General features: G+C 34.6%; 1 protein-coding gene across 1 annotated transcript; it reads left to right on the top strand.

The window, feature by feature from the left end:
• Positions 1–12050: 12050 nt before the first annotated feature.
• On the top strand, positions 12051–13068 carry LOC136802780 (acyl-coenzyme A diphosphatase FITM2-like). Its single transcript, XM_067059540.1, has one exon. The coding sequence runs from the start codon at positions 12128–12130 to the stop codon at positions 12977–12979; it is 852 nt and encodes a 283-aa protein (XP_066915641.1). The 5' UTR covers positions 12051–12127; the 3' UTR covers positions 12980–13068.
• The last annotated feature ends 1328 nt before the right edge of the window (positions 13069–14396 follow it).

Raw genomic sequence — 14396 nt, 5'->3', positions numbered from 1 at the left:
TCCTTAAAAATACGTACAAAAGGTGTTTGTTTCCTGACTAATTATATATACAGTTTTTGTTTTGTTCCTCAAACACAAGTTGTTTTTAAAGATCTATGTAATCCTGTTGCAGTCTGAATATAAGATATGTTTATCTTTACAATAATGCATACCTCTAAACTACTAACAAAATGATACCTTTCTATGACTTACTCTTCACCGCAATAGCTCGATTTAGTCAATCATTCAGTCTACCAGACCACCATGCTATCCACAGTCAGTTTTTTGGGCAAAACTTTTGAACCAATGAAGTAAAATGAAAAAGTAATAGACCAAATTTTATGTTAGGCTTTTCTCTGAACGATTCCGAAATAATTTTTTTGATAATCCTTTCAACTACTACCAACAATATCAAATCAAAGAGGGTAGCTTTTTTCTGGCACACCTGGTACTCCCGGTAGATCAGGACAGGACCCGGGGGGGGGGGGGCACTTATGTCATTATGGTCTAACCCACGGCATGTGCCGGCCTCAACGGTAGGTTTTTCGAGACCCTTGAAATGCAGTACAGTAAGGGTGTACTTTTGATAGAGTGCACTACATTTTTGACCAACTTGGTTTCAACTTCATGAAAATTTAACTCGTCAATTTAAGGTGCACCATAAATTGGCGAGTTAATTAACTCGTAAGATTAAGGTGCACCATAAATTGACGAGTTAATTAACTCGTAAGATTATGGTGCACCACAAATTGACGAGTTAATTAACTCGTAAGATTAAGGTGCACCATAAATCAACGAGTTAAATTATCTACTTAAATTATCTACTAGTGACGTCATAATTTCCCATTGATGACGTCACATTTAACGTAACTCGTGTTTTTTGTAACTCGTGTTTTTTAACTCGTGTTTTTTAACTCGTGTTTTCCGAGCCTCTGACTTTATGAGCAGAGCCAGAAAGAAGATTGATATATTGTGGCATGTGGTAGGCTTCTGCTCATCCTCTAGCGAAAAAAGTTTCTTATAGAGGCTGCTTAATACTCGGTAAATCTTCTTTCCCACAAAATGCCGCTTCTCGCCGAAATTCGGCGAGAGGGCTATTTTTGCTGGCGAGTGCTAATTTGCAAAGGTACTCTACCTGTTACGAAGTAGCATAGCTTTCGCTGTTCAAATTCAAGATGGCCGTCTAAGCGGGAAGTGGTTTTCGTCAAGCTCGAGTACTTGTTTTTGATTTGGGGTAGTTTGTTTAAAGGCGAAAGTAGTTTTTTAAATACAATTACAAGTTTTAGAGTATATAATATGTGTACCAAGAAAAAAATAACCGTCTAGAACATTTCTTATCAAGCTCATAATGTGGAATTTTGATTTGTTTTGGTGGACATTTTGTTCGTTTTGAACGAATGTAGAAAAGATACAGTAACAGATCTTGACAGGTATGTGGTTATTTTAGAAGCTTATGATAGGGAAAGATTGTTGTTGTAAGTATCCAATAGTAATATCATTTTGTGGCTTTATCTCTTTCCAGAGAGCCTTCTTTCCTTTTACTTTGTGTCTACTTAAAGTTGTTTGAAAAAGTGTTGCATGCAGCAGCAGATTCTGTTATTCTTTGTTTTGTTAAACTTTGAGACAGGGACGGGAAGAATGTTGGAATCAGTTTTATTGATAAAACCCAATATTTCTCATTTAACTAACCTGAAGAGGTTCTTTAGAAACAAATAGTTATAGTGAAATTTTCTTTCAAAGTTTTTGAGAAATTCAAATTCGTTGACTCAAAGCTCTAATATCAAAACATTCGAAAATAGAAAAAATCATTCGAAAATAAAAGAAACATTCGAAAAGGCGTGCCCTGTGGCAAAATGGAATCCGTCTGACACTGGAATGTCTTCACTTTGATTTCTTTGCTTTATCTTTTAACTCGCATTCGAGTTCCCATAAAACTTAGCAACTCGCCAAATAGCACGAGTCGGCCACCATAAGAGCCATCGTAGCGGGAAACCAATCTATACACTATTAAGCAGACCTATAGGAAGTATACGTCTGCGAATCAGACTAGGCATGTGGGAGCGAGAATGAAAAATCGGCGAGTTGAATGAAATATCGGCGCTTTTCTTAAAATACTTGTGATCAAAATGGTGGCAAAAGTAGTGCACATGTAGGGCTCAACTTAAATATACTTGATGCTATTATGCCACATATTATCGCCTCGGTCTAACAGTCTCTTGTATTATTTATGGTGTTATTAGGGATGTCATTATATGTTATTATGGATCGCATAGTATACTCAAACTAAACCCGACTGTGCCTTGGTCTAGCATGACTAAAGCAAAGTCCTAGAAAGTTTTTAGAAATTTTTTCAGTTGACGTAATTTTATTTTTCTCCTAATGCTGACAGTTGCATTTATTTATTTTGTATATTTTTTGAACACCTTTTTTCAACATATGGATATGAATTAAAAGTCAACAGACTTGGTAAGTTAGCTACTAGCTAGTTAAGAGGTTTTTTTTTTACTCTGCTGCTGCTGATTTTTGGCCTAGTTTGAGCTATCTGGAAGCTATATCATTTTGCGCAAGATTTTAACATATATTTTTAGCTAGATTGAGTACTCAGATATGTCATTTTCTTCATTATGACAAAATTTGGTTGAATTCTGCTTATTGGGCTTATTTAGAAAAAGGTGTTGTGAAGGTCCATTATCATTTATCTTTAATTTTGATTGGTTTTAGCCAGACGATGTCAACCGAACGCAATCGAACACCGAATCAATTGAGCGCAATCGAATGATTGAAATTCGATTGCCGAATGCAATCGAATGCCGACCGAATATTACTGCGATTTTCTTGATTGATTCGATTGCGTTCGATTTGTGCCTGTATTCACGATTGACTAATGTATTCGATTGATTCGATTGATTTGACTACATTCGGTTGGCTTATGCATTCGACTGGTTCGACTAATTGATTCTGTTGATTAACGTTGATTCTTGTTCAACATTTGAAGAGTTAAACGAGATGATATGAATCATTCAGTTAGCCACACTAGCGTCCTGCCAAAATGCGTATCAAAGATTAATGCTGCGAAAGCGCTATATCGTTTACTTGACTCTCAAGCAAAAAAATGCACCGCAAAACTTCTAAAGGGATTCATGAAAAAATAACCCAGCGCTTTTTAACGAAATTAACATTTTCAAAAACTTTGAGAAATTGCCTAAAATTTGAGCCATAGATGAAAAAATTTGAGCCAAGCCAACCTTGAAAACTAATTTGAAGATCAACTTCCCAAGAAAAAGATCTACGGGGGAGGCGGAACCCACCTAGATTTCTATTTCTATTTCTATTTCTTTATTAGCATGAACTTTTTACAAGTTATTTTCGCTAATGGAACAAAAAAAATAAATAAATGAAAAAATATTAAGTAATTTACAGATTATAAAACAACTATAGTGTACATTTCATTAAAAAAAAAAAAAAAAAAAAAAAAAAAAAAAAAAATAATAATAATAATAATATTAAATTGCGAATAAAAAGTAGTAAATGAATAATCAATAAATAAATAAAATAAAATAAAATATGCTTTATTCAATAATTAAAAAGTCTAAAATCAAAAAAAATCAAAAAATCAAAAAGACTAAGATAAAAAAGAGCTAGATTTAGGCAGATTCGAGAAGTCTAGTAGTATATTGAAGCTGAATGTGATTTCTCGGGATTTAACTAAAGATATGAATTGTTATAGGCGTTACTATAAATAAGTATAGATTATATGAAAAAGGTATAAAATAAAATATATATTTATCAATTGTAAAAGGGGTTACGCACGATACGAAAATCTCGTGTTCGCAAGCGAAAGGTTTTTTACACTACATACCGTAGGATTGCTAAACTTCCTTATTCCCAGCGAGACTTTCCGATTGCTAGTGTACAACGAAAAGGACCAAAACGCCACAAAAGTAGATTCAACACCGATTTTAGCCGGAGACGCCTAGAAGCAAAAAGATCCCGGAGACGGGGCAGGTATGTTTTCCCGGGAATGAGAAAGTTAGCCATTCTATGATACAATTTTAAAAAGTTGTACCCAGCCGTTTGCGTGATGCGTGATCGGGAAATAATTCGAGGCATGATTTGGGCTATTTTCGCGATATTTGCATGGTGAACAAACCTTTTTTGGTAATTTTCATGATCGTCACGAGAGCAAGGAAAATTTCTATCACTGCATTCTAAACATGTACAAACTCTGGTGAACCAAAAGAAAGTTGATATTCTATTTTCAAAACAAACTGCTTTTTTGAAGTTTTTTTAACTCAAATATCTTAAAATTTCAACCTAAAATACTTTTTCTCTTTTCTCTTTTTCTTAAATCAGGGGGTAATGTATATCTACAAAAATTGATCTTGTTCGTCAAAAATTGAGAATATATATATTACGATAAGAAAACCAAAGGAAAATTTATATTTTCAAAATAGATGAAATATTTTGCATATACTTTCATATATAAAATATTGGAAAAAAGGTTTAATATATAAAATATTGGAGAAAAGGAAAAATATTGAAAATATTGAAAAAAGGTAAAAAATTATAGCATCCAAAAGTTATATTTTTTGAAATGCATGTCAAAAAGTAATAAACTTTCAAAACAGGGAAACAATTTCATAATTTTAAACATACACTTTTTTTAATATAAGAACAATTTTATAAGAACAACAAGGCTCAAAATCGCCAAAAACTAAGAACAATTTAGGAACAATGCTGAGCCTGAAACTACTCAATTTCAATAAATTTAGGGGTCAAAGTAATAAAAATTGGGTTTAATTCCTAAAATACCTGACTTACATCCTTTTAATAAGAACATGATGGAAGCTCAAAGTGCAAAAAAAAAGACGAACAGTCGAGGCTCAGAAAAATTTTACTGGTTCTTATATAAAAAAAAGTGTAATGCAATTTTAAGAAGAAAAAAAAATCTCATATATACTGGGAAACATTTTCATAATCTGAAAGAACGTCAAAAGGAAAAAATTCCCCTAGCAGAAGGCATTTTGTAATTTTCAAAAGCATGCTGCAAAAGCAAAAAATGTCACATAATTGGCAATCATAATTTGCAAAATTTCCAAAAAGAACAAAAGTCTTCATGCCAGGATATTGCTTGAAAAAATTTTCAATTGAGGCAAAAATAAAAAAATGTAGCGTTTCTGGAAACCAACCGGGTGAAAAATAATAATTTTCTGATCTGGCCGCAGACTATGGGTTCATCTATATAGTTCCTTATAAAAAAAATCAAGTTGGACCATTTAAGCTATAAAAGTAGTTTGGTTAGATATTCCCACTTGTAGATCAAGAATTGTTTGTTAGTTAGTAGTTGATACATTAGTATATTCAGGGCTTGGCTTACTTCATACTGTTTGTACATAAAAGTATTTGTTAAAGTTCTATTTCAATGATCTTATATACTACTTAAGTCATCAAAAAAATCAAATAAATTTTTTTTTTCTGGCCGGTCGCATCAAAGCTTTTTTCCTTCACACCCGCATTCCGGAAACACTACATTTTCTTTTATTTTTGCCTGACAAACTTTTCTACATTTTTTAAATGCATGTGGAATAAAATGTCAAGTTAACGACAAACATTTTTCACATTTTAAACGCACGGGGAAGAAAATGTCCAAGTTCACAGCAAAAATTTCCACGTTTTAAAAGCACGTGAAAGAAAATGTCCAAGTTCACAGCAAAAATTTCCACGTTTTAAATGCACTTGAAAGAAAATGTCCAAATTCACAGCAAAAGTTTCCACGTTTTAAACGCATGTGGAAGAAAATATCCAAATTCACAACCAATTAAGTTTTCCACGTTTTAAGCGCACGTGGAGGAAAATGTCCAAATTCACAACCAAAGGTTTACCACGTTTAAAATACACGTGGAAGAAAATGTCCAAATTCACAGCAAAAGTTTCCACGTTTTAATTACGCGCATGTGCAAGAAATTGTCCAAATTCACAACCAAAAGTTTTCCACGTTTTAAACACACGTGGAAGAAAATGTCCAAATTCATAACCAAAAGTTTTCCAAGTTTAAAACGCATGTAGAAGAAAATGTCCAAATTCACAGCAAAAATTTCCACATTTTAATTAGGGGTCAGTCACAAATCGATTTTAAGTTAGAAGAACGTCAATTGACGTATATGGGTGGGTGGGTTAAAGGTTGTTGACGTTTTTCAGAAACATCGATTTTTCATTCCATGCCAAATATTACTTCTCGCCATGTTTCTGTTTGATCGCTTCGTTTGTTTTGAAAACCAAAACAAACGGCCCGATGTTTAAGTCTTTTCTTTATTTGTTTGACGGCCCGAACGGTCCTTGAATTTTTGCAGATGGCCGTTCTTTCTGTCGCTACATACTACGGAGATAATTAATTACGGGAATTTTGTGAACAAGTTTAGAAATTATCTCCGTTTCTTTTTTTTTCAAATATAAACTATGCAAGCCGTAGTGAAAATCAAGATGGCTGACGAAACAGCAATGAAGGCAGTTTTTATCGATTTTCGGGGATATCAAGGTGTTTGACGTTTTTGGGTGTGGGTGGGTGGGTCAGCTTTTAAAACGTCAATTGACGTTCTTCTAACCTAGAATCGATTTGTGACTGACCCCTTACGCGCATGTGCAAGAAAATGTCCAAATTCACAACCAAAAGTTTCCCACGTTGCATTTTTAAAACATCAATCATCAATCAGTAAATTTTGCTTTGGGTTTAAATTTTTACATTAAAGCTAACCAGTTCATATCCAACCACAACCATATCCTTGGGTGCCGCATCTACCATCTGACCATCATAAAAAAAGCAAAGTGAGTTCAAACTTTTTTGATGTCGCAAGTATTTAATTTTTCAATATAGCATGGTCAGATTTATCCACAAATATTCAGTCAACTGCCTTGTTAGAATTTGTGTAAATATACGGGCAAAATTGAAGTTAGTTTTTTGTGAAAGTTGATCAAATATCGACCGGATATAAAATATCCTGTTTTTCAAGAAGAGATTGCATCAATCTCTCATGCCAAGCCAAACGAAACATCAAATTCAGGAGCGGTAGCAACCAGTTGTTTATTTTTGCCGCCATCTTTGTTTTGACTGTTAAAAGGCAGTATGGTCCGATCAACAATACGCTTCCGAACCGAGCGACGTTTCTCGATCGAGAAGGATACTTATATTTTCCACCGACGTTTCTCGAAGAAATGACGTAATCATCGTCGTATGAAAAACACCCTACTGTTTTTCACGCCGGAGCTCGACTTGGAAAAAATCCATTACGTAATGCTTCCAACAGACAGTCGGGTACAGGCGATAATTCTCCATATTGGGACTTAAGACAGTTGCACACGACGACGAAAATCTGATTGGAAACGAGGCTGAAAAAGGGTAAAAATCGATTTTATCACTCTGCATATCAGCTTTTTTTCCCGCGCTTTTGCCAAAAGAATCGCACTCGCTCGCTGCGCTCGCTCGTGCGTAATAAAAAAAATACAACTTGGTATTAGTAAAAACTTTGTTCTAAAAATCAGAGGATTAAGATTTATGACTAAAGAATAAGGATTAGAATAGAGACGCACAGAACGATGCATGGCGAGAAAAACTAAAAGTATTTCAAACGAAAGAAAAAGACCTAAATTTGGCTATAAAGTAACTCTTAAAATTCGTTAAAATTTAGGGATAATAATTTCTCTTCAAATTTATCACATTCTACAATATTTACAATATCATCAGGTAGACGGTTCCATAAGCGAATTGAACTTGGAAAGAATGATGAGCTATATACTTGTATTCTGCCGTGTGGTTGGATGAATCGTAAGGTAGAGCAGCGTTGACTTTTTTGGGATATTTTCTGGATCTATTTCTTTCGTCCTGTGATAAATGGAATGCAACCATCTTTAGTTTGGCAATTTAAGTTTCCCACGTTGCATTTTTAAAACACAATCATCAATCAGTAAATTTGCTTTGGGTTTAAATTTTTACATTAAAGCCTACCAGTTCAATCAACCACAACCATTATCCTTGGGTGCCGCATCTACCATCTGACCATCATAAAAAAAGCAAAGTGAGTTCAAAACTTTTTTGATGTCGCAGTATTTAATTTTTCAATATAGCATGTCAGATTATCCACAAATATTCAGTCAACTGCCTTGTAGAATTGTGTAAATACGGCAAAATTGAAGTTAGTTTTTTGTGAAAGTTGATCAAATATCGACCGGATTAAATATCCTTGTTTTTCAAGAAGAGATTGCATCAATCTCTCATGCCAAGCCAAACGAACACATCAAATTCAGGAGCGGTAGCAACCAGTTGTTTATTTTCCGCCATCTTTGTTTTGACTGTTAAAAGGCAGTATGTCCGATCAACAATCGCTTCCGAACCGAGCGACGTTCTCGATCGAGGAATACTTATATTTTTCACCGACGTTTCTCGAAGAAATGACGTAATCATCGTCGTATGAAAACACCCTACTGTTTTTCCCGCGGAGCTCGACTTGGAAAAAAATCCATTACGTAATGCTTCCAAAGACAGTCGGGTACAGGCGATAATTCTCCATATTGGGACTTAAGACAGTTGCACACGACGACGAAAATTGATTGGAAACGAGGCTGAAAAAAAAGGGTAAAAAAATCGATTTTTCACTCTGCATATCAGCTTTTTTTCCCGCGCTTTTGCCAAAAGAATCGCACTCGCTCGCTGCGCTCGCTCGTGCGTAATAAAAAAAAATACAACTTGGATTAGTAAAACTTTGTTCTAAAAATCAGAGGATTAGATTTATGACTAAAGAATAAGGATTAGAATAGAGACGCACAGAACGATGCATGGCGAGAAAAACTAAAAGTATTTCAAACGAAAGAAAAAAGACCTAAATTTGGCTATAAAGTAACTCTTAAAATTCGTTAAAATTAGGGATAATAATTCTCTTCAAATTTTATCACATTCTACAATATTACAATATCATCAGGTAGACGGTTCCATAAGCGAATTGAACTTGGAAAGAATGATGAGTATATACTGTTTCTGCCGTGTGGTTGGATGATCGTAAGGTAGAGCAGCGTTGAGTTTTGGGATTTTTCTGGATCTATTTCTTTCGTCCTGTGATAAATGAATGCACCTCTTTAGTTTGGCAATTGACCTACGATCCTCAAGTGACTTTAATTAGATTTGATTCTTAGTAATGAGGGGCTGACATCATAATCCCAGGAGTTTATAAATCCATCGCAGCGATTTTCGTTGGACCATTTCGATTTTTATCTCGTAGCATTATTATTGGAAGGGTCCCAAATGTGCTTGCATATTCCTAGATTGGGCAAATAAAGATTTTGTAACACTTTAAGCGAGTTTCGGAGTTGCTTTTAACAAGGTTTCTTTGCAGGAAGAATCGAACAGCGTTGGCTTTTGCACATACATTATTAATGTGAGAGTTCCAAGTAAGACGTTTAGTTAGAGTGACTCCTAGGTATTTAGCCTTCTCTACCAGTTCAAGGTTGATATTGTGTATGTTGTAGGATTCTACAACAGTGAGTCTTTTGTTAGTGACGGTTAGGATCTTACATTTGTCTGGGTGGAATTCCATCTGCCAATCATTTTCCCATTTTGTTAGATTGGATAGGTCTTTTTGTAGCTCCTCTGCATCAGCACTTGTTGATATTGGGCGATACAGATCCGCGCACTGCCGGATAGGCTATCTCCCGGAAATTTTGCCGGACCTCAAACAATGACCCGTTTACATGTGCGTAATTGTTTTTACTTTAGCGTATAAACAAGGCCTTAAAAATCGAAGCGCTGTCTCGGGAATTGAATGACAAATTTTGGTTGGTTGATTTTGGCTGCTGCACGTTTTATTTTGTTTCCAACTTTCAAGTTTTAATTAATATTGTCTTGCAAACTTGATTCAGGTAACTCTCATCCTTGTTGTTGAAATGTATCCTGTAGATGACTGATGTTGTTTTTTCTGAAAGCTAGATTTCCTAGTGTGACTAACTGTCATTGTAGCCTGGATTCTAGAAAATGCAGATCATGCAGGCCCACATGTTTACTGCAGGTTGTGTGTCAAAGCCCGTTCGTTGCGTTGATTTATCTATCGTATCGATACTTAACCTCCCTAATAAGAGGCGCTCGAAATTGAAAGGAATTGAGGTAATTTGGAATCTAATTTAATCGACCACCCGTCGAACGAAGTCGAGCGTAATCGAACATCAATCAAACATAATTGAACATCAATCGAACGTAATCGAAAAGCTGCAAAATTCTGCAACTTTAGCATTGTCAAACTTAGCATCGAGATCCATGCTATGATTTTCTTTAATATGCTAAAGGTGAAATGAATATCATGGTTTGGGTTAAGAGTTTGAATTACCCAGCTCCAAATGTCAGTTAAAAATACAGCAATCAAATTTCAAAGGTCATATTTTCTTACTAAAAAGGCAATATTCTTGTTGTTGTTTTAAATTTAGAAAGTGAGGACAGCGCTAAATTTAAATTTTTTTCTGTAAATTTTTTAAGGCAGAGATCTGTCTCACCATGGAGGTGTAAAGAGAGAAGTATGCTATTGTAGCCAAGCTCGCCCTACGATTTAAAAAGTTACGATGTATGTATGCTCATAATCTCATATATCATGCATTTTTAATGAGCTCTTTTATCCATTGGTGAAATCTTATTGGCTTATTGAAGCTTTAAAAATTAGTTGAGACGAGATTCATTGTTTCTGACATCAGTGTAAGAAAATTTTGGACTAAAAAAAGGCCTGTAAACTTGGCAATCCTTTATCAAATGATAAGATTTTTCGATCAATGTTTTCCTTAAGATGAACTCTATTGCTTGATACTTTCCTCCAAAATTCTCCAGCGATTTTACAAATTCTAGTCTACAAATTAAGTCTGAAATTTTGTGTGTGTGTGAACTTTTCATTTTCTGGCTTGAGAAAATACCTTTTATCTTCAGTGGAAATTTGGTAGGGAAGTTTACTTTTGGGTTGTCCTACAAAATGCACATGGCTTTGAGACCCTGTTCTTCACACCCTGCGGCTCTGTTTGAGATTCAAGGACAATTATTGTTGTCAAATTTAGCAGCAGAGAAACTGCAAAATTTAACAATGTTGCAGAGTTTGACTAAGACAAAGAAGTCTTCAAGTCCTTGGTTTGAATAAGCTATACCTGTTTTCCTTTGTCTTTACAAAATCAACAAGCCATCAAAATTCCAACACATTTCCTCATCAGAAACTTAAATTATCTGCCTATATATGATTTTCATGAAGCTGTTCTGAAATTAACCAATCGGTGAAGCTGACGTAAAGATGTACTGTAACTTGGTCTAGTGTCAACATCCCACATCTAATTTGACATCCTTTTCTTAGAGCTGCAGATAATAGAACGCTCGAAACTATTTTTCTTTGCTTAGTTGTCAGAGAAGAAAAATCTTTTTTCAATCAGTGATTCCAACTTTTATATTATTCCTATGCTATATCTGAAGAAGGATGAGGGATGTTCATATTAGACCAACTTTCGGCAATGCTTCTTTTCAGAACGCTGAAAAACTCTGATTTCAAGGTATACGTTGATTATTAATACTGAGATATTTCATGATAAGAAAAAATGAATTTTTTAATGACGTCATCAGATTTCAATTATTGATATTTGCTTTGTTTGGGAGAAGGCAATAATATGTTGCCTGCTTCTTTTCCTAAATTAAGTATTTGGATCAGTTTTAAATTAATTTTTTTGGAATCAACAAACCCTCTACCGGGTGCGCAATACTGATGTGTCATGTAATTATGCTTCTGTTTAATTTGATAGGTCAATTTTTAACGTTTTTGAGCACTTTCCGAAAGTAACTTTTTTATTCAATTGGGCATAACTCTGCATAACTCTTGATCTTATGAATCAAATTTAATGAATGACCCATCAAAATTTAAGTTTATTTTGCTTCTTTCAAATGAAATAGGAATGGTTCTCTTAACATTTTTAGATTGCGAGAAAATTAGTTTTAAAGAGAGAAATTTTTTGTGGTGCACCCGGTATTTATTCAGGCTGTGTTATTATTTTGTGATTATAAAAGAGATAAAAACAATCACATTTTTCTTTATAGGGCATTAAATTTATCATACAATTGTGAATTAAATTAGGAGAGAATACTTTGAGCACCATGTTTTCATTCAACGATTTTGTCGAATGGGTTGCAACAAATCGTCAGTCGTTACAAACCATGTTGATTATGCGTAAAAATACAAAATTTACTTTGATTTGGATAACTTTTGTCATTGGTTCATTTTTGCATGACTATTTCCCACTACCGGCATCTTACTTTTCCAACAGTAAGAATTTTTTCAATGTTTATTTTGTGAAGAAAGGCTGGGGTTGGACTGTCATCTTGCTCTCTGCTTATATCACAAGTCTACTGATTAAACAAAAAGTCAACAACTGGCGTACATTTTACAAACATTTGTCTAGGCTTGGAGTCTGTACCGTGTTATGGTTTGTTTTTACAAAGGGATTTGAAATTATTGAGAATCTAACTGGTACGTGTGTTGGTGGAAGTGAGCTATCATCAAAACAAATCTGCCATCGGAATGATTACATCTGGAATGGATTTGATATTTCTGGACACTGTTTTCTACTCACTTTCTGTATAATGATCATAAATGAAGAATTAAATTGTTCTACCAATATTGTGACGTGTAATCATAATGGTGTCACTCAACCTGCCGATCCACAACGTGGCAAAGGTGTCAGGTACGTCCTTGGTGTGCCTATACGTGAAGAGGTCTTCGAGAATCTAATCGAAGGACTCAGCATGATGCTTATTTTATTGATGTTGTTATGGGAAATCATGTTATTTTTCACTTGTTTATATTTCCATACATTGTCTCAGAAACTTCTTGGTTTTGCCATGGGTGCTGGGTGCTTTTACGCTGCTTATGAATGTCTATTCAAGATTAGCCACAGATATATTCCTTGCACACCTTCGATGATTGCCGAATTGAATCACGAATCGTAGGAATAGGGATGAAACGAGGAAGATTGGAAATGATTACTCTCTTTAAATATTCTGGTATATGATTATCACAGTCATTGCACAAACGTTTATTCAATGGGTTACTTAATCAAAGAATAATGTTTTAGTAGAGAATCATACTAACTATTAAACCACCAAAGGACCCACATTAGCGAGATTATGTATCTGGAATTCTCTACGCCTACGGCTGCGGTTAAAGTGGCGAGGCAGGGCGAGGAAAATGGCGAGTAAGGCAAGTAATGGCGGGTGAAAGCAAGCTCGAGATTTGAAGTACGGCATTATGTCGACTTTGCTTATACAGTGTTTTGGTGTTTTTCCTGTACAGAGCAAAGTAGACAACAACATGTCGCCTTTGGTGACGACCTGCATGGGTAGCCCTGTAACTGTAGCCGTAGAATATCACCAATACATAATCCCGCTATTGTCATTCTCAGACGTTAAAGTGATGATGCATGTAAATGATTTTTGGCTTTGGATTATTTATTGAACTTTTTTTTTCAAATACTAAATTTATCATTGTTAATAACACTGAGGCAGATATATTATTAGTTTCTTGAACCATGTCTATTTTATTGATTATTTCAAACATAGGACATTATACATCCCTATTTGACTTCCCCCTTTTTATTACCTACCTATTAGGAGACCTCATTTTCTTACCCCCTCCCTTGTGTCATTTCCCCCTTTTTACCTTCTCCTCCTCCCCTTCCTTTTGATCATTTTTGAGAATGCCCCCCCCCCAAAAAAAAGGAAGTCTCAAACTAGGAAAGCCAACACAAACTTCAAAATATTTAAGTAATAATCATCATTACCTATAACACGACGTGTACAGCTTATTTAATTCAAGCTCTACAATTGAACTAGACTGAAGCAGAATGTTGTGACTTCCTGACTGTCAATTTTTAATAGGGTTTGATTTTTTATGCATCGTAGAAGAAAATAGTATAGTGTGCAAATTATAGCCTAGCATTTTCATTTTTATCATATTTTAACGAATTTCTAGGAGAAAGATTTTATAATATTAGGATTTTGCAGACAAATTTATCAACATTTGAAGTATATTCATTTTATTCAATGTTTTTTTATTACGGCTGGAACTGATTTGTCCTTCAATTTATTGATATCGATCCTAAAATTGCAAAATTGCCTTCTTTGTTCTTACAGTGTGTTCGGAAAAAGTAGATTAAATTTGATATGATCAAAGATCCCTTTTGGACCTACCTGGAGGTATTTTACTTAAAATTAACATTTGCTCGTCCGTCCGTCTGATGCAAGGTTTGGCCACAAAAAAAAGTAGTCTTGTTTCCGGAAATCGGCCGGGTGAACTTTTTTTTGGAAAAAAATATATCTCACCCGGCCGCAAATAGAAAAAAACTTTTTTTTTTGTGCAATCGAAGAT

Source organism: Clytia hemisphaerica, unplaced genomic scaffold (assembly GCF_902728285.1).
Source record: "Clytia hemisphaerica strain Z4C2 unplaced genomic scaffold, Clytia hemisphaerica genome assembly, whole genome shotgun sequence".
Classification (NCBI taxonomy): domain Eukaryota; kingdom Metazoa; phylum Cnidaria; class Hydrozoa; order Leptothecata; family Clytiidae; genus Clytia; species Clytia hemisphaerica.
The sequence above is the reverse complement of the archived record's forward strand: the minus strand, read 5'-3'. Positions and strand labels throughout refer to the sequence as shown.